Source organism: Mchenga conophoros, linkage group LG4 (genome assembly GCF_057382185.1).
Source record: "Mchenga conophoros isolate Kocher_MC1m ecotype Shallow Benthic linkage group LG4, M_conophoros_male_GT1.1, whole genome shotgun sequence".
Taxonomy (NCBI): Eukaryota; Metazoa; Chordata; class Actinopteri; order Cichliformes; family Cichlidae; genus Mchenga; species Mchenga conophoros.
This window is the reverse complement of record NC_140529.1, coordinates 38,611,452-38,632,583: the sequence shown is the minus strand read 5'-3', so window position 1 is coordinate 38,632,583 and position 21,132 is coordinate 38,611,452. Positions and strand designations below refer to the sequence as shown.

Sequence of the window (21,132 nt, the reverse complement as noted above, 5' to 3'; positions counted from 1 at the left end):
GCTTCAGTGCAGACGGTTTTCACATGTTTGTGGATGGAAACACTTCGGTGTCTTAAACCTGTATATAGATATATATGATATATATTGTTTTCGTGCCTGAACTTGTATAGAAATATATAATCCATTACCTATACTCTAATATGTAATATGCACTCTTATGGCAATGCTAATTTTACTCATACTGTGGTCGCTCGCTATAACACGGTTCACCTTTCGCGGCCTCGCTGTTTCGCTGATTTTTTTGTGTGCAATTTTGCATAATTTTTTTTGTATCATTGTGTTCTGCGTCCTGATCGACTGTAGACCATTGTCCATCTCCTCCGTGCCCTCTCTCCTGTACAGTACAGAATCACTACATTGATCCTTAGCAGTGTGACTCTGAAGTGCAGTACTGACGTTTTCTCCATGCCTTGCAAGGCACCTGCGGTAGCACTCAAGAGGCAGAGGAAGATGCTAACCATCACACAAAAAGTTGGACTTCTGGACATGCTAAAGCAAGGTAGAAGTTACCGTATTTTTTGGATTATAAGGCGCATTAAGCAAAACAAATCAAAACAAGTCAAACTTTACTGAACTCATTCTTCTTGCGTCCTCCACTTCTGTTTTAGCTGTTTTTTAAAAGCCACCACAGATCCACAGATCTCAGGCTCAAAGGGAGAGACTTCCACAGTCTGGGGGCCACAGTTACAAAACCTCTGTCGCCTTTTGTTTTCAGCCTCGTGTGTTGGACAACCAGCAAGCCCTGATCACATGACCTCAGGGACCTGCTGGGAATGTATGGACGTTCACTGATATATGTTGGTGCTTGTCTATGCAGAGCCCTGAAAGTCAAGGTCAAAACCTAAATATGATGGTCCACAGTATCAAAGGCAGAGGGCCAGACACATGCTGTGTAAAAAGAAAAGAATCCATGACTCTAAGGAAACCTCTGCCAAACAGGTCAGAGTCATCATCAGTGTGTATATTAAAATCCTCGACTATAACCAGTCTGGACAGCTTCAAAGTCGAGGATAAAAAGTCGCTGAACTTTAAAAACATGCTGTTCAGGCCAGGTGGACGATACACTACAGCGCTTTATTTCCAATTTTAACCAGCTGTAGTTCAAACGATGAAAAGTGTTGACAGAAACGTTTCAGGGATTTTCAGTCATTCTGCACACCAGATGGGTTAATAGTGTTAAAAATGTTAATCGCATTGACCGTGATGGCGGATTAATTTGCATTATCGCATTAATTTTGACAGCACTAACTAGAAACTGTAGACCATGAGGAGTTCTATGGGGAATTCATATTATATAATAATTATACACATGTAATCCAGTATTTGTACTCTTGTATCAGTATATGTTAGAGCATGTTCTGTAGTCCAGAGCATGAGCACATATAACACAGTCACATCTGTTCCTGATGTGAACCCACAGGCTCGTGCTGAGGAGTTTGGTAAACAGTCTAAATGATGTCTGACTGTTATTGTTATTGTGTGTTGTATTAAGTACCAGCTCTGCTTTGGATTTTGTGCCTGAACTTGTTGTGCAGGAAGTCCTGACCTTGTGCCTTTGAGCAGCAAACACATGTGAACATGCAGACAGACAGTGGGACGTGTCTGCAGACGTCTCCCTGTGTTAGCAGAGGAACATGTCCGTCTCATAGATGGACCGAGATCAGAGATGTGGAGACAGGAAATGTGGTTGCTAAGTGGTTGCTATGGGCACTGATGTGGTATAAAACAGGCCGATGAAGAAATCAGGGTCTGGTTAATTCAGTGACTCCAGGTTGTTGTGTTCTCTCTGCTCAGGTCACACACCTTTCTGCTGATATGGAGGAGCAGTGGTGCTACTCTCAGTCCCTCCCAAACCCCCTCATCCCGTCTCAGACGGCCTTTCAGTCACTACTGTGTCTGTGACCAAAGGTGAACGTAGATGAACAGCAAGCTCTCTGTTCAACAGACCAGCACAGCATTGCTGCAGATTAACTTGTTTGGTTGTGAAGGGCTGCAGTCTTCCTCATTTAGCTCCAGTTTGGTGTAATAGCTAAAGTGTGACTGTGAGCTGCTGACACGGCTCTGGGTTAGCGTGCAGTCAGGTGAGTGAACATCGTCTCAGCAGTTTTCAGATTAACTGACATGTTTTCATTCTGGTTTGGACACAAAATCCAAAACAACATCATTTTATTATCATACAACATATATATCCATGTGCGGATCACATGTGGTTTGGATATAGCCGTACACAGTCAGGCACAGTGCGAGACATTAAAATGTGCTGTTGTGTGTGAACTTTAGCTCACAGCAAACACGACTGTGAGGCCTGGAATCCACATCTGTATTAGTGAGGGTGAGATTAAGCAATCCACCAGAATCATTCACACACGTGTGTGTAAACTGCAAAACCAGCTGCTGCACTAAAATGAGTGAATTTAGAGTTAAACTCATGAATAAGACAAAGAAACCACACGCAGGAATGGCTCGCTTACGAGGAAGTTTAATCATTGTGACCTCAGGTGTCAAGTTCGGTGAAACGCTGCCCTCTGCTGCTCACAGCAGGAAGCACAGCCTCCAGCTTCAGCCTGTCAGGACTGGAAAAGCAGCCCTGACAGCAGGTCTGACCAGACACCATGAGTCACTGGTTAGCCTGGGTGCTGCTGGTGTGGTTGAGGTTATGGTGAAGCTCTGTGGACGGCCTTCTGTCCAGCATCCTCTGTCTTCAGGGTGATTTTCATCATCTGGATGCTGTGGTTGCCGGGCAGATTAGACCCGGCCAGCTCAGGTGTGTCGGCATCAAACTGGTCGAGCTGAACCTCGATGCAGCTCAGGTTCCACCTGTGCAGCAGCACCTCGATCGACCAGTCGGCGCTGAAACACACGAAGAAGAAGCTGTGAACTCTGTTTGCTCCGCTGCAGCTCTTTGTCATCAGTTGAAGAAGAGATCCGGTATCGAACCCTCAGGCTACGTGTCTGACTTTGTGACACCTCCTTTGGCTCCTTCTTAACCAAAATAGGACTTTTTCAACACAAAACACTAAATAACTGCAACCGAGTGTTTATTTTCATGATTATGTACGATTAGTCCGGTGACTTTATGTTATTTTGCACATTTTAATGAAATATAATTGTATTTACAAAATGGAGTAAAAAGAATAAAAAAGAGTAAATATGGTCATTTTTGTTGGTGTAATGAAGGATGTTCCTGGAGCGCACATTATCATGAATGAGATCACATTTTGGGTGTTAGCGTGTGCTTCGTCTCTCAGAGCTCCTTACGTGACTGTTACACTACAGAAGGAAAAACTTTTCCACATTAAAGTTTAGCAGCTTCAGTTTTCTTCTTTTTGTATTGAAAAAGATGAAAATGAAAAATGTGATTGTTTACATCAGTGATTCCTGAGCTGCTGCCCCCTGGTGGGCTGTGGAAGAACAAATTATTTAAAATAAATATCTAAATACATTAAAATGATTCAAATGGTAGTTTTAAATTAAAATTATTATAATCATTTTTTAAAGAACAATTTTTAATCTCATGCCACTTTCTGATCACTGAAATCGCACAGACTGGGTCTGAGGCTCGTGTAGTGATCAGAGTGGTGAAGGTTTTCGTCCACAGACTGAAACAGAGGAGCAGTCGTACCTTCGTACTTGGTACGTCGTCCAGAACTCGGCTTTGGGGTTTTTTCTCAGCAGGAAAAAAACGGTCACAAGGACGTCTTCAAAATCTGTAACAGGCAACAACTCGTCATCCTCCATAAACAATGTTTGTACAATCGTTTTACATCCTGGTGCATCAACAGGAAATATATTTACATTTCTAAACGTCCTCAAAGAAAAACAGTCCAGTCAGATACGAGTGTGATTTTAGAGAAGCTGATACAGGAGCAGAGCACTTTATAAACAGTGGAGTAATATTAATAACTGCACTTTGTTCTTCCCTGATAACACAGACGATCGACTCAGTCCAGGAGGTGACTGAGCTGTTTCACACCTGACTTACAAACACGCCCAGCTTCACTGAAATATCAACCGAACAATTTAAAACTACATATAAATAATGAAGAAATACCAAACTATGATGTCTACGCTGCGTCCAGATGAACAGAATCAACTTTTGGAGACCAAACTATGCAGCTGACCTTTGACCTACATGCAAGTCAACTATAACATTGTCAAAATCAAAAACACATTTTTAGAAAATTTCTATCAATCAGGTTTGAAAGCGTGACGGCGTCTGAATACTTTGTTTTGCTTTCTGACAGGAAAATGTGCTGCGAACCTTCGGGATCGTAGAAGACGTCTGAGCCCAGGATGACGTCCAGCTCGGGGAGCAGGACGAGGTCCGGGGAGATCTCACCCCAGCTGACACCCACCACCGGCACGTCGCTGAGGTCGTTGGCTTCGCAGCTGCGCCTGCAGTTCTCCAAACACGCCGGTCTGTCAGCGGCATCTGACAGGATCACCACGGCACCGCACCGCGCCGCAACCACGCCGGGCAGACTCACGCCTGCGCTGAGCTGAAACAGCGTTAACGTGACTCCTTTAGGCAGCTTTGCAGCTGGTTCGCTTTAAACCACGTGTTTCTCTGATGCTGACGAGAGTGGCTTACACACTACTAATAGTCTCAGGTTTATATTTGGCACCTAAAGTGATTTTACTCATATTAATTAAACCCCTTAAACTAAACTGTCTTCACTGAAATATTAATTTAAGGTTTGTCTTATCAAAATAACCTCGAACCCTCATTCGGTTCCACTGATCTATGTTTGCACATCAAATGACTCCTCAGACGGATCGTTGACAGCTCTGCGATGCTTTGGATCAGTGTAACCTATCTCCACATGTGTGAGTCTGAATGTGTGCTCCTGCTCACCTCCAGCATCTTCTTCCCTCTCAGCTCCTCTCTGTGTATCCACAGATACTGAGCCAGCACCACCGCACACGGCCACACATACATGCCGAACTGCGGGTCGAGGACCTGAGGCACCAAAAGAATTTTGGTTTTGTGGAACAAAATTAACACATGCAGACATCTCATGGGCTTTAGTCATCTGTTAACTGTTATCCTCTGATATCCGGTTGGCCAGTAATGATAATAAGTTGAGAAAATGAACTAATCAGTTGTTAAAGTGACAGAAAGCTGTAGTCCTAATTGATTCCACATCTAAGAAACTCAAGGCTTTTAGAGTTTCTGGCTTTTCAAATCACAAATGAGTCAATCCAACGTGTGCGCACAGAAACCTGACTTTATGGATTCATTTATTTACCTCCTGCCTTCCACTTACTGTGATATAACTGATGGAGGAAACCAGGAAAATCAGCAATGATGGTCCAGTTTACAAAAATAAATATATTAGGCCGAATAAAACAGAGGACTCGAAGGTATCGTATTAAAACTTATGTATTATTTATGTACCTATGGTTAATTTCAATGAAGCGTGATTCAACAGCACGCCGGTTAAATGGTTATAAATTTTACTTAAACACAAATATGCTTGTGTATTGCCTGTATGCTGTATTAAATCGAGGATTTTAAAATGTGACAATAGTCTCGATTTGTACAAAACTTAAATTTGACAACTTTTAAGGAGCTAACACGTCGATTTCTAAACAGCACAACAACGAATTTAATTTATAATGAAGCATTAGTTTCTCACTCTGAGTGTATTTTCTGTTGCTATACACTCGGTATAATGTTACATTTACAGGTTTGAACAGACCTCGGGTATGGAGACACAGAGGGACTCCCGTGCGTTTTTCCTCTCGTCTTCAAACGTGAACACTTTATAAGCTATGCTCGGCGTTTCGGTTCCACTGTCGGCCATCCTGTAAGCATACACGCTTTTACCTGACCTTGTTACATCTACCTGCCATCAGTCCAGTTCTTTGTTTTTAGGTATAAAACCCATATTTTTATTATCCCTGAAAACCTCATGCCACAGCTAACGCCACATTGGAAACTAGTTCCGCGCAGACCAAAACAGAAAGGAGGGCGTTAAAACAGCCAATGAAAATCACGGGCGGGAAGGTTCACTCGACTACCCAACCAATTGACACTTACCTTCCGGTAGCTTATGTAGCCAATGAACTACCAGAGGGGCGGTGGCTAATTGCGTAATCAGTTGCGAAAGCATTGTGTCACACAGCTAACAGCTAGCTGCTCCTGTTAGCTGTTTATCAAACTTTATCCGCCCGGCAGGTTTTAAGAGTTCTGTCTCATCCACCATCTCACATCGGAGGACGTGTTTATCACACACCCGGCGGGTGGCTGTGTCGTTTTATCAGAGAAACCCGGAGAAGGTGTGAGAACAGCGCAGTTAGCCGGGTGAGAGCGCAGGCTGTTGGATGTGTTTGTGCGGTATCACCGGGTTAGCTTGACAGCTAGCTGAGCAAAGATAAACACGCCGGGCGGAGGAATGAACCACAAGAGCAAGAAGAGGATCAAAGAGGCGAAACGCAGCGCCAGACCCGAACTGAAGGACTCGCTAGACTGGATAAAACACGGCTACCATGAGACCTTCGACCTGTCGCACCGTACTGTGAAGGTAACTGTTGATGCTAAGCTAACAGTGGCTAACAGGGGAGTGCAGCTTGTCACGTACACAATGTGGGAGACGTCGCCGCTGCTCGCGCCGCCGGCACGTGAGATGTTTGATATGAGCTCCTGTTAATGTCCGTCTGTCTTCATCACACATATAACACCCGAGAGCCAACACGAATGTGGAGGAACAGGCGAAGTAAAAGTGCTGATAGCCGGGGGTAGTATCAATAACACATACTTAAGGTGCTGGAAGTACAGCAGGTGTATCACAGAAGCAGACGGTTATATTCTCTTAATAAACTTTGTTAACATTTTATAAAAGTACTTGCGAAGAAAAATCGATCAAAGTTTCGACCAAACTTTATTCATAAAGCACTTTTACAAACTGTAATTCAGACATTTAGTGGCCACTGCAACCGAAAACGATGAAACACAAAACACAGTAAAAGACAATACACTGGTAATGACCTAAAATAACCGTGTTATAATAACGACACCGTAATATAATGTAAAAATATTAATACATCAAAGATAAATAGTAAAATATTCATGATACAAAATAGAATGAAGTATATTGGGCACAAATACTCTTTATTTGTTCATCCACAGGAAGTGTTTTCCCTCCATTAAATGTTAAAATTTTAACGATGTGCAGGATTTAAACATGGGAAGGTTTCACAGTTTGATCTCATGAAAAGCAGGAAAACACCAAACTGAGCTGCAGCTGTGTGACGTTCGGGAGTGGCATTACAGCTGTTATAAAAGACATATAATGGTAATATGTAACGCACTCTGTGCTGTGTTTCAGGACAGTGTGGAGCGCGTGGACACCCTCCATCTGACCACAGAGGAGTTCATCGAGCGCTTCGAGCGCCCCTACAAGCCCGTCGTCCTCCTTAACTGTCAGGAGACCTGGCCCGCACGGGAAAAATGGACGCTGGAGCGCTTAAAACGCAAATACCGCAACCAGAAGTTCAAGTGTGGTGAGGATAATGACGGTTACTCAGTGAAGATGAAGATGAAGTACTACGTGGAGTACCTGGAGTCCACCCGTGACGACAGCCCGCTCTACATCTTTGACAGCAGCTACGGTGAACACGCCAAGCGGCAGAAGCTGCTGGAGGACTACGATGTTCCCGTCTTCTTCAGGGACGACCTCTTCCAGTTTGCAGGAGAGAAGCGCAGGCCGCCCTACAGGTGAGTGGTCTTATCTGTGTGTGAATGTGTGTGTGAATGGGTGGATGACAGGTTGTGTAAAGCGCTTTGGGGTCCTTAGGGACTAGAAAAGCGCTATACAAATACAGGCCATTTACCATTTACCATATCTGCTCCGTCTCTATCCAATCAGGAGCACTCGCTCTTCATTTGATCAGCTGATTGGTCAGATCTCTATTGGCTGTAATTTGACCTCTTGATGGATTATTTGATATTTTTGATTTGTTTGGTTTCATTTGGCTTTTGAGCCCTCAGATTTCACCAATATGTCGTCCCAGTACCCACATTAACCCTCTTGATTGCTGGAGGCAGATTAAACTCTAAAATAATCAGCGTCTTTAACTTCTATAATTGGCCGTGAAGCACCTGCAGCCGAAACCACAGCTGTTCTTTTATTACCTTCTACAGCAGAGCGCAAACTGGGCCTCTCCAGCCTATTTCCTCTTTCACTTATATTTCATGTGAAGGCTTCTCGGCTCAGCAGGACACCTTCAGTTCAGTTTGTTTGCTTTTACAAAGGTTAGGATTTTTTAATGAAATATTTTTCAGTTTGAATGAAGCAAAGCAGGAAGAACTGATGTGTGAAAGATGAAAGAGGAGGGCTTTGTAGTGCATCCTGAGGAGGACGGCATCATCCACAGTCACTTTCTGAAGCCGGGATAACTTCAGCCCTTTCCCTGACCTCATGACGTTTTCCACTGAGGCAAAGTGATTAGAAAAAGACAGAGGAGGTAGCTTCTTGCATCCAGCACGAGTCCAGGTCCGAGGGGCTCAAACCTGCATTCTGTCTCAGGTCCAGCAGGAACGACTCCTGTGGTTATAGTCTGAGAAAATGTGTCTGACCTCTGCAATGACTTTCCTGATGGGTTTATGGTTTCAGGTCTTATTAAATAAAGCTTGAGTTGAGATTGGAAATTGGAACAGGAAGCGGGGGAAAGTTTAAGGCAGGGGTGAGCGAACTCCAGGCCTCAAGGGCCGGTTTTAGATGTGTCCTTGATCCAACACAGCTGATTCAATGACCTGGTAATGAACTAATCATTTGATTCCGGTGTGTTGAACCAGGCTTTAAAACCTGCAGGACACCGGCCCCAGAGGCCTGGAGTTTAAGGTGTGCTGTAGCAGTCATGAGCTACTGCCAATCTTTAGTTTCTCTGAGCTTGTGACGTCTGATTTCATTCGCTTAATTTCCCCCACAGATGGTTTGTGATGGGCCCGGCCCGGTCCGGCACCGGCATCCACATTGACCCGCTGGGCACCAGCGCCTGGAACGCTCTGGTTCAGGGACACAAGCGATGGTGTCTGTTCCCCACCAACACGCCACGGGAGCTGATCAAAGTGACGAGAGAGGACGGCGGCAACCAGCAGGATGAGGCGGTCACCTGGTTCAGCGTGGTTTATCCCCGCACGCAGCAGCCCACCTGGCCCGCAGAGTTCAGACCGCTGGAGATCCTGCAGAGACCCGGGGAGACGGTGTTCGTGCCCGGTCAGTGAGGATGTGCTGTGATGGCTTCTGTCCGTAGGGATGCTCTTGATTCATTTTTAATTCAGTTTATCCGTCCGTCCATTCTCTTTGGCTTGTCCTTGTCAGGGTCACGGAGGGGGGCTGGAGCCTATCACATCTAACATGGGGTGAAAGGCGGGTACATCCTGGACAGGTCGCCAGTCTGTCGCAGGGCTAATTCAGATTATCAACAAAAACAAAACGCAGAAAATATACAGAAAGATCAGTCAATCCTACAAAGTGGTGTCGGTGTGTTTACATGCTGCTGTTATGCTGTTTAAACCCTCTAACTCCCAACCTGTTAGCCGCCCCTCCCTGAGCCTGGTTCTGCCGGAGGTTTCTTCCTGTTAAAGGGAGTTTTTCCTTCCCACTGTCGCCAAAGTGCTGCTCATAGGGGGTCACATGACTGTTGGGTTTACTCTGAATTATTATAGATACAGTGGGATGCAGAAGTTTGGGCAGCCTTGTTCATAGTCATTATTTTCCTGTATAAATCGTTGGTTGTTACAATAAAACATGTCAGTTAAATATATCATAGAGGAGACACACACAGTGATATTTGAGAAGTGAAATGAAGTTTATTGGATTTACAGAAAGTGTGCAAGAATTGTTTAAACAAAATCAGGCAGCTGCATAAATTTGGGCTCCACAAAAAAAATAAATGAAATCAATATTTAGCAGATCTGCCTTTTGCAGAAATTCCAGCCTCTAAATGCTTCCTGTCGGTTCCACTGAGAGTCTGGATTGTGGTTGAAGGTATTTTGGACGATTCCTCTTTACACAACATCTCTCGTTCATTCAGGTTTGATGGCTTCCGAGCATGAACAGCTCTCTTTGACTCACACCACAGATCTTCAATAATATTCAGGTCTGGGCTGAGATGAACGTTCCAGAACGTTGTACTTGTTCCTCTGCATGAAAGCTTCAGTGGATTTTGAGCAGTGTCTCGGGTCGTTGTCTTGTTGAAAGGTCCAGCCCCGGCGCAGCTTCAGCTTTGTCACTGATTCCTGGACATTGGTCTCCAGAATCTGCTGATACTGAGTGAAATCCATGTGTCCCTGCACTGGCCACACAGCCCCACAGCATGATGGAGCCACCACCATATTTTACTGGAGGCAGCAGGTGTTGTTCTTGGACTGCTGTGTTCTGTTTCCTCCGTGCATAACGCCGCTTGTTATGCCCAAATAACTCAGTTGTAGTTTCATCAGTCCACAGCAGCTTATTCCAGAATGAAGCTGGTTTGTCCAAATGTGCTTCAGCAAACCTCAAGCAGCCCTGTTTGTGCTGTGGGCGGAGCAAAGGCTTCCTCTGCATCACTCTCACATGCAGCATCTCCTTGTGTAAAGTGCACCGAATGTTAGAACGATGCACAGCGACTCCATCTGCTGCAACATGATGTTGCAGGTCTTTGGTGCAGGTCTGTGGGTCGACTCTGACTGTTCTCACCGTCACTTCTGTCTATCTGAGATGTTTCTTGGTCTGTCACTTCGAGCCTTAACTTGAGCTAAGCCTGTGGTCTTCCATTGTCTCGATATGTTCCTAACTGTAGAGACAGACGGCTTGAATCTCTGAGGCAGCTTTCTGTGTCCTTCCCACCACGATGCTGAACAATCTTTGTCTTCAGGTCATTTGACAGTTGTTCTGAGACCCCCATGTTGCTAGTCTTCAGAGGAAATTAAAAGAGGGAAACTTACAATTGACCCCCTTAAATACTGTTTCTCATTATTGGATTCACCTGTGCATGTAGGTCAGGGGTCACTGAGCTTACCGAGCCAATTTGAGTTCCAATAATCAGTCCTAAAGGTTTGGAATCAATAAAATGACAACAGTGCCCAAACTTATGCACCTGCCTGATTTTGTTTAAACAATTCTTGCACACTTTCTGTAAATCCAATAAGCTTCATTTCACTTCTCAAATATCACTGTGTGTGTCTATGATATATTTAACTGACATGTTTTTATTGTACCAACGATTTATACAGGAAAATAATGACTATGAACAAGGCTGCCCAAACTTTTGCATCCCGCTGTACGATATAAAGCACCTTGAGGTGACTGTTCTTGTGATTTGATGCTTTACAAGTAAAACTGACTCGAACACGTTCAGAGCATCTGATTGGTTTTTGTTTAGCACTTCTGACGTCTCGTCAGGGTTTTGCTTCCTCCATTAAAAAGAATTCGCTTCCATACTGGCTTCATTATTCAATCCATCTTTTAATCTGTATGCATGTGAGTCATGTTTATTCTTATTACAGTTAAATGACCTGTATATGAGTATGTGGGGGTCTTTGTTTTAATTCAGTGTTTTTGTACTGTAGCACCAAATCATAAGAACAGTCAGGTGCTTTACAGGCACAGGTGAAGGACGACAGTAATTCAGAGAAACCCTCACTTTGGTGACCGTGGGAAAGAAAAACTTGTACATGGAACAGTCGCTCAAACAGACACAGCAGATCAAGGTGAATAAAATGTCGTTCATCCACAGCTGTTGTATTTTGCACAGGCACTGGTCGGGCAGCTAAGCTTCGTGTTTTGAGCACTGTCAGCCTTTCAGTTCCATCCAGGAACTCGCATGTGCTGATGACAGTGATGTCACTGACGGTCAGTGACTCTAGGCTGGTGTTCAGTGTTTACAGTGGATGAGTGGGAATGCTCGCTGACCCAGCCGTGACCCGACAGCGGCGCCGACCTTTCAGAACGCACTGACCTACATTCACGTAATGCCGACAGAGCTGATGGTGATGAGCACGGATTAAACCCTCAGCTGCTCCTTGGGCACCGCTCCAGGTTTTAGTCCTACCTAACAGACAGCACAGAGACAGGAGGGAGGTGCTGTCTGTTAGCGCCCACATCGCCCTGAAAGGTCCCCACTGACCGTTGTGTCACCTCACCAAAGTGCCAAACACACTGAATTTAATGAGACGGAGATGAGCAGAAAGGTGGAAGCTCAGCTCGAGTGTAGTGTGTTTGCCTCGCCTGCTCTACCTGATGAGCCGAACCGACACCCAGTGCATTTAACGGCTATGTCGGTAATGTCGTCGATTCTGGTTTGTAAGACAGTCGGACTTCTGTGGAAACAGGTCGATGTCCCAGTGGGGCAGCTGATATCGAGCAGAGCCACGTTCGGGTTGTTCAGATCTTTTTGCTTTTTGGTGTTGAACCATTTTTTCGTCTTTCTGTAGGCGGATGGTGGCACGTGGTCCTCAACCTGGACACGACAATCGCCGTCACTCAGAACTTTGCCAGCTCAGTTAACTTCCCCATCGTGTGGCACAAAACGGTTCGAGGACGTCCCAAACTCTCCAGGAAGTGGTACCGGTAAGGACGGGTCAGGAGGAGGACGACATCTTTAGATGTGAATTATCTCTTTGTGGTCCCAGTCTGAGTTTTAGGGTGGACTAGAATGTGAACTGTAGCTGGTAGAGTGAGGACTTCTCGCAGGCTGCGCTAACGGTGGCTGCTTTTGTTGTTTCAGGATCCTGAAGCAGGAGCGGCCCGACCTGGCGGTGCTGGCAGACAAAGTGGACCTGCAGGAGTCCACGGGCATCGCATCGGACAGCTCCAGTGACTCGTCATCGTCCTCGTCCTCCAGCTCGTCAGACTCAGACTCTGACGTATGTGCTGACACACATACACACACACTTCCTGTGATGGAGGCAGTGGAGGTGTATATGAAGGTGTACAGAGATGTCTGTGCAGTGCTGTGCAGAAGTCTTGGACCTCAGTTCTTTACATATTTTGTTAGGAAAATGTGCACCAAGTTACTGAAACATGGAAATGCAGTAAACACAATACAGAGTGTGTAGTTCTGATGAGCTTTGAATATTTGACCGTCAGCTCGGTCTGAACTCTCATCTCTGTAAGGATCTTCGGGAATAGTTCTCCAGATTATTCCAAGCTCTTCTTCGGATGTTTCTGCCTTTTTGTCTATGAAACTGGTTCTGTCTGTTATGTGTAGACTCGGCTCTGGTTCATTCTCGAGTTCGGAGGCTTTACAAACAAACAATCGTCTGAAAATGCTCAGGTACAACGACTGGACTGAAAATGAGTGAAAAAGCGGCCAAAGACCTTCAGAGAGCAGGAGAAGAGTCTGAGGCTTTTGCACAGAATTATAGACAAACCTGTAGAGACTCCAGGCTGGGCTGCGTGTGGCCTCATCGTTTCTCACAGCTGCATCACCAGCTGGGCAGACGAGTGCTCCTTAGTTTATAATCTCATAAATTATAAAAACAATTATGAAGCTACATTTATGCTAACACGTGTTCTCCTGTTTATTGTATGTAATACTCACCACCACCAGCAGGGGGAGTGGTGGTCTTGGAAGCTGTTTAGAAGAAGGTAATGATTACTGTATGTGGAGCTGTAAGAGACAAAGCGTCCAACAGTACTTTTGCTCCAGATGTTGTTCTGAAACACCTGTGAAACGATATCACTCCTCATCTTCCACGTTTATGTGAAGCGTTTAAGTTTTAGACCAAGGAGGAAAATCCAAATCACTGAGGGCGGTCGTCCTGCAGAGTGTTTTTAAATATTCGCAGCAGCAGACGTAGGTGAATGCCGAAATGAGATCCGGCACCTGGCTGCAGGATATAAAGTGTGATCGCTCAGGTACAGTCCTGGCTTATATTGATCCCAGCTGTCACATCACACCTGAGCTGGCAGCAGGGTTCTTACTGATGCAGTGACGAGGTGCGTCTGTGGGAGTGCACGCACGCCTTAAAGTTGTCCCTGACAAATACTCCATTTTTATAAAAGGTGAACGTCAGACTAACAGGAAACACACAAACTTCCTCTGGAAAACGTTAAAAACTCGTACTTGTAGTTTGTCGCCACTGTGGAACCCGTCTGAGCATGTGCACTCTGTCTCCTCCCACAGGCGGGGTCGGGCTCTGAGGGCGACGCCATGTCTCACCGAAGGAAGAAGAGACGCACCTGTGGCACGGCGGCCAACGGAGACACGAGCAGCCAGGATGACTGCGTCAGCAAGGAGAGGAGCTCGTCACGATGACCTCCGCCCGGCGGCGGTGACTCTACGGCTCCAGCTGCTTCTCGTCTCGCTGAAGGTGTGAAACCCTGAGGAGGAGGAGACCTGCCACCACTGTGCTTTTCTCTGTAGCTTCTGTAAGGATGAGGCTGTGAAGAGGCGTTTATGGAGCTGGACGGCTTTTGAGGGGCGTGTTTAACTGTAAACGAACTGCCGGCGGGCGTCACACTTTGAGCAGGATTTCACCGGCACTTCAGCTTTTCCACCATTTCTCCAACTTCAATGTCAGTTTTCTGCTTTTCAAACTCTGATAGCGTCTCCGGTTTCTCGCCGTCGACTCGCTGGTCGTCTACGTGAATCTGAGCTCTTTGGTGCTTTGGGCGGTGTACATGGGAACGCCTCCGGAGCCGCTGTCTTAAAGGGACTGTAATTGTCCCCCTGACGTTTTCACAAAGGTTCCAGTGGAATATTTTTATAACAGAACATTTGCAGTTTGAGTTTGTAGCAGAGAAAGTTTCTAAAAATCCCGATTGATCCGAACGCAGCGTGACACAAACCGATCTCGATGTCCTTTTATGAAACATGTAGTAATCAGCTGCCTCTCCAGTGAGCTCTTATCTCATGGACAGACTCCCACTCTCCACCTGCTGCAGGTGTGCGCAGGTGTGCGCAGGTGACCCACCCCCCACCCAACTTCCCCTCAGAGGAGCCTGAGGGAAGAACAGGCACCTGCGGTCCATGATGGAGGAGGTGGAGTGCAGCTGTGGGGCGAGATCGTCTCTGGAGAAGCAGCTGAAAGAAGTCGAAAACGACCACAACAGCAAGACAGGAAGTGACAGGCCTAGCTAGTTGGTAAGGACTCAGCTTTCAAAATAAGAGCGCATCACGGTTAGCTGGTGGTCCTTTGGTGTTGGCTTTCGTGCGCTGATGCGGTCGATGAGTTTCTGATGTGATGCCTTTTAAACAGTTTCCTGATTGAAGGACGTGAGCGGCGCTTTTAAACACGTCTTAGATAAACGTATTTTGTTCTGACAGTGTTGAACCTCGTCCGTTAGCGTGGGCTCAGATCACACCGTTAATGAATGTTTTAGATAAACGTCCACAGGCTGGGATGTTCCTCACACCCTCTCGTTTCTGCCTACGTGCACGAGCTGAAACTGGGTCAGCGTTCTGTCTCAGCTGTTTCCTGTTATCTGGAGAGACGAGGGTGGCGGCGTCCACGTCTCAGGTCGGCGCTTCGTTTCTGTTCGTTTGTTTGCAAACTGTCTTAAGAACCAGATGTGACCCGAGGCCCGGTCCTCTCCTCTCCACCTGACGCTGAAGTCATGGAGGTGTCAACTTAGCGCCTTAACGTGCCAGACGGAGACTTCCTGCCTGCTGTCTGACACTTCCTGTTCGAACCAAACAGACTAATGACATTAGAGCAGGACCTCTGCAGCTCTCAGCTGATGTTTCTACTTTGTGCCAAAATCAAGAGACGAACAGCCGAGAGGTCGTGGACGGCGGTGGCGTGTGGGAGGAGCCTGTTAGTTTGTTGTTGAGTATCAGCTGAGGCTTCATTTGAATTATTCATAAACTTTCTGACCACAGCAACTAAAATCGTATCGTAACAGTGAAAACGGGCTCGCGTGCGGCTGTTTAAAGGGACGTTTCGCCCCAGTGATGCAACGTGTCCTCCAGCCTGTCCTGAGTTTGTCGCCTCAGAGCAAAGTGAGAGAGTTTTTATTTATGTATATATTTTTTTAGAGGTTTGTCTTCTTCACCATGACAGCAGTGACGCTCCAAGTACCAAAAATCCATTAAAAAAACCTTTAGAAATCTCAACCCGGTCACTGTTCGGTTTAATGAGTAATCTGTAATCATGCAGTCTGATATTTGTCTGCAAGTCTGGAGCTGCTGAGGTTTTTAAACGTTCAGGAGAAGCAAAGATGTCTGCCACCCCAGCACAGCAGGTGACTGCAGGCTGGAGGGAACTTTTATTCTGAGTCTTTGTCGGGCGACCTGTCACTACACTGGACACGAAATATAAACATCACCAAACAGAAATGAAACTAAAGATGTTTTAATTCCTCATCAAATGTTTTTTCTAAACAATCAGAGAAACGTCTCATTAAAGCCCAGATCTGTTTAATCTCCTGTCATCAAACACAATAAACCAGAGTCAGATCGCCGGCTGCACCTGTGCGTTCGCTTCCTGCCGACCTGTCGCGTTAAAGTGCCTGACAGTGCTGTGACTGACTGTAGGGGGCGCTGTTTTACCTGTTCTCAAAGGCACGCTGCTGCTCTGTGACGCCGTCACACGGTGCCTTTAAGTGAAGGTGTGCGTTCTGTGTCGATGACGAGAAGCTCAGATGTGTGATTGAGTTCATTGTTGCTCAATAAAAGTTTTCTATGATTGAAACATCGTCTCATTTTTTCTGTTCCTGTAAAAACTGATTTCAGCTGAAAAATCACTGAAATAAAGTTCATTTACTTTTCTAAGGAGCTCCTTAGACTACGATGACCTGCATGACTGAAAACCTTCACATTCATTTACTTTTCACGCTGCGCTCCACGCTCTGTGACCGGCTACAGAACCGTGTCAGGATCGCAACAGGACTTCAGCCAGCATTACCACAAACACTTCCACGGGGTTGCGTCCTCAGCCCCACCCTCTACACCCTGTGCATCATACTGAAGTTTGCAGATGACACTGCAGTGATCGGTCGCATCACTGGTGGGGACGAGGCGGCTTATAGGAGAGAGGTGGCCGGTCTGTCATGGTGTGAGGACAACCTCACCCTCAACACTGATAAAACAAAGGAGATGATAGTGGACATGAGGAAGAAGAGGTATGATATTGGTATGATCCAAGCTCAGACACTAAGCGACTGAGCGAGGGGGCGGGGCAGCTGCTGCCTGTGAGTGCGCTGTTGGGAAAACGGAGCCAGCCATACTAAGGAGAGCTTAAGTTCGACCAGGTAACAAAGCAAATCATTCGTACCGTACAAATAATGTAAATATGACGGTGAATCACGAAAGATTGATATCAAACTGATCACTTGACCAATATTACGTTACTCGCTCTTCAAGTGAATCAACAAATGGCGAAATGAAAAGCCGAACAAATGCTGTTTTTTTTAGAGAGTCTTAGCTTACGTGTGTTTATTTCATATTCTCAGTTCTTACCCTCCCCGACTAAATCGGTTTCAGTTATGTACTGAAATATAAGAATGGACATTAGAGGCTTCTTTCAAAGAAAAAACTCAGGTAAATGTTATTTTATATATTATGCTTTGTATGTTGTTCAGTATATTTCTATGCAAAACAAGAGGGATTTCAGTACACAGCAGGATATTCACATTTATAACCAGATATTTACTCTTTATGGAGAAAACATTTTTACTGTACAACATCAATTTAGAGTAAACTTTTGTTTTAGATAAATATTGAAATATCTTTCGAATTAGTTAAATGTCACAATAAAGAGAGACAGAGCTGTCTATTTATTATCACTTTCATCAAATTTAGGAGTACATGTACACTAAGTTTATTGTTAATTAATAAGAAACTCCAGACGATTCCATTCTGAGCTGAAGAAGCTTCTGATAGGTTCGTAGAGTCCATGTGAGTAAACTGGTGGCACAACTGTGGATGCATATAAGGCAAAACACAGAGCCTGTTTCTGTGACATGGGAACATCAGGAGATGTCAACAAAACACCAGGAACAGAACTGTGGAGCTCCATAAGTGTGGCTCAGTTTGAATACAATTTGGTGCCATTTACAATTAAGAGATACAGACAGTTTCTCTCTTTACTCTTAAAGTTAACAAATATGTTTTTATATTAATCTAAAAAAATAAACATTTAGTCTGATTTGATGTTACAATTAAAAAAGTGTTTTTATCTGAAGAGTTTGTAAATATCTGTATAACTGTATATTTGATGATTGTCAGCACAAAGAGGGAGAGAGATGAACAAGAGCAGGTGAGACTCACATGTTAGTCACATGGTTGTTTACCAGAAGTATCACCGTATCACAGGTCCTCATGTATCTCGTACCCAGTGTTTATTTTTAGGTTTGTTATTTTTCAAACTCTATATTTATTAAGTTCTGCAGCTTGTTTGCACAACAAGGATAAATAATTATATAAACTTTTCTCAATCTAAATATTGGACTTTGGTAGAATTAAAAAATAAGTGTAGTGCAGGTCTATGATGATTTTTAGTGCTGCTATCATCTAGTTCTGATTCTGGTTCTGTCTTGGTTAAGTCCTCAGTAGTCCTGATTTTGAACTGTTGTAGTCCTGTTTTATTTCCGGATCAGTTCTGGGTCTGGTTGAATCGGGGTTTAGTCCTCGTGTCTTGATACAGCCCCGACTTTGTTCTGCCTCGCTGCTTAATTAAAAAACTAGTTTAAGGTGTCCTGCACATGTGATATATATTTTTCCCTACATGAAGTCATTCTTTTTTGAACAAAACTCAAAACAGAGCCAATTAATCCTTCAGTCATTTCAACCCCCCCCCCAAAAAAAAATAATTTAAAAATCCCACATGCATACTACCCTTTAGGGCTAAGCCCCGGGTGTTTCAAATGTCTGGCTCCGCGTCTGGTTTAGGAGTGTGAAAGCTACTCCTCCTTCCCCACAGCCATCAGACTCTTGAACCTACCTCAACTGCAATTTGCACTCTAAGCTCCTTTGTACATGCCTTTACATTGACAACGGCATACCTCACTTGTCTTCATTTACATGTCTTTTACTATTTTTATCCTTATTTTATCCTAATAACTTGTCTTATTTTTATCCTCAGTTTGTTCCTTCAACCCTACCAAACTTGTGTGTGTGGACAGCAAAGGAAGAATTTCATCGCACAGAGAAATTTCTTCTGTACATGTCACACAGTGGAAATTTGTATTTATCTTGTATATTGTTTGTGGGTGTCGTTTTGTTTGCATGGTTTTTAGTGTTTTATGTGACATGGTTTTTGTCCACTGTGGACTGGCTGCACATGGGACAAATTAGCTGATAGGGACCACCTGCTGAGGCAGGGGTGTGTCCAGAGGTGGCCTATCAGCTGTGTAAAGACCTTTTAAAAACAGGCTAGCTGGGCACTGAAGAGAGAGGCCCCAGACTGGAAGGTTAATGCGAGATGGCCAGTGTGATGCGGCGACCCAGTCCTGACCTCATGGAACGGCAACAGTAAGAGACGACGCGTGTGATTGGCAGCAGGGCAGAGGTTCTGGCCCCTATTTGTTATGTTACAGGACACCGACACAAGGGGAGCTGTGGCGGTGGTCGCATGATGGATTCGGGTGCAGAACGCAAGCCGGGCTGGGAAGTGATGGGCCAGCGGAAGGACAAGAAGATGGGAGGCTCTTTCTTGTCTGCCGAAGACGAGGCTGGCGTGGACTCTGCTCCAAAGAAGGAATTCCTGGCCTGCTGATGGACCCATAATGAACATGTGGCCTAATTATAGCAGGGGGGGGTTTAATGAATGTAGAAAATGGTAGTTTTACGGGTTTTAGAATTGTTTTTAGTAGAGAGCAAACATTTTATTACGTACATTTTAAGGGTGTTTTTATTTGTGCTCCCTGGCCTAGTAATAAACTGTTCCTGATCAGACCTGCTTCCTCGCTGTGCCCGTGGTATCTGACTCGCTTGCTCCCCCTTGTATTTTAAAGAATCTTTCTTTTTAGCGTGACATTCTGGCGCGACCGCTTTAGTGTCGCCGCGCGTTACATACACATGACAATAAACCCTTTAAATCTTGAATTGTTTATGCAGCCCAACAGGATTATTAAAAATATGTTTTAGAAAATAAAATGCATCGTTTCTCTGGGCTTGAACCTGAAGCTCGTTTTCTGAAGTGTTTCAGGAGAATTTAATAATCAGATTTTTAAAATGTGCTCTGCAGGTAGGAGATGTGTATGTTAAAATCTGAACTGCCACATTATTAGGTACACCTCGTTAGTACATCCATGAGACTCCGCCCTCAGAGGGACCAACAACCCCGCCACCGTCACATCACCCTGATGCTCAGGTTGAACTTCAGCGGCTCGTCTTCACAATACCTGCGTGTGAGCAGCTGCTGCCATGTGATTGGCTTATTGGTTCATTATTTAACAAGCAGATAACTAGGTGTGCCCAATCAAGTGTACGCACACCATTTATAACCTTTGAAACGTCTGCTGGTTGGCAGGCTTCTTGTCTGTTGTGTTTTAAATGTGGGAAACAAAAAACATTTAAAGATTTATTTAGTTAGAACACAAGTTGATCTTTATTCTCATCGTAAGCACCGCCGAACTTGATGTGCGACCATTAGAATGAAAGAGCAACAGAAAAGAAAATATTCAGTCATAAATAAAAAGAATAGATAATAATTCTGATAATGGCAGCGGAACAGATCCTAACAGGTATTTCAGACTCGCACTCTGACTGCAGGTATTGCACAGGAAATGCTCAGCACGTGACCGCTTAAAGCTGTTGTTCAGCCTGATGGTCGGGCTGCAGTCCGAGCAGAGCTTCCGGTGCCTTTGAATTCACTTTAAAGAAAAGAAAACTAAATGCCCACGCAGACACTAGGCTTGGGGCTTTGCTTTGGTAAGCAGCTTATCTGCTTGAAAATTAGCCCTCGATGCCTCTTTTACCCCTTTGTTAACGACTTTTATTTTGAAATATCTAACTGGGTTTACATGCTGTTTGTAGGGTTGATAATTTTTGAAACCATTCTTCAATGCTGTGGTAGCCTGTGTGTCAGATAGTTTAAAGTTGTATAAGTCCTGTTCATTTGAACAAGAAGCCGGCGAGTTATTGTGCCCTACATGTCAGGTCTCTTATTTTGAAAAGTACAAACGACTGGTTTGTATTAAACACTCTGAACCCGCATTTGAGTTTTCGGTCTTTAATTTCGAAAACCCACTTGGAGTA

The 21,132-nt window shown here is 44.8% G+C and overlaps 2 protein-coding genes across 2 annotated transcripts; one reads left to right on the top strand and one right to left on the bottom strand.

The window, feature by feature from the left end:
* Positions 1–2,461: 2,461 nt before the first annotated feature.
* On the bottom strand, positions 2,462–6,496 carry mettl23 (methyltransferase 23, arginine). The gene is made up of 5 exons (XM_085272340.1): positions 5,703–6,496; positions 4,856–4,960; positions 4,262–4,499; positions 3,623–3,707; positions 2,462–2,850 (listed from the first exon to the last, which is right to left on the bottom strand). The coding sequence occupies exons 1-5, from the start codon at positions 5,805–5,807 to the stop codon at positions 2,655–2,657; spliced, it is 729 nt and encodes a 242-aa protein (XP_085128466.1). The 5' UTR covers positions 5,808–6,496; the 3' UTR covers positions 2,462–2,654.
* jmjd6 (jumonji domain containing 6, arginine demethylase and lysine hydroxylase) lies at positions 6,064–16,624 on the top strand. Its single transcript, XM_085272334.1, has 6 exons — positions 6,064–6,527; positions 7,332–7,720; positions 8,935–9,221; positions 12,422–12,557; positions 12,715–12,853; positions 14,116–16,624. The coding sequence occupies exons 1-6, from the start codon at positions 6,399–6,401 to the stop codon at positions 14,245–14,247; spliced, it is 1,212 nt and encodes a 403-aa protein (XP_085128460.1). The 5' UTR covers positions 6,064–6,398; the 3' UTR covers positions 14,248–16,624.
* Positions 16,625–21,132: the final 4,508 nt, after the last annotated feature.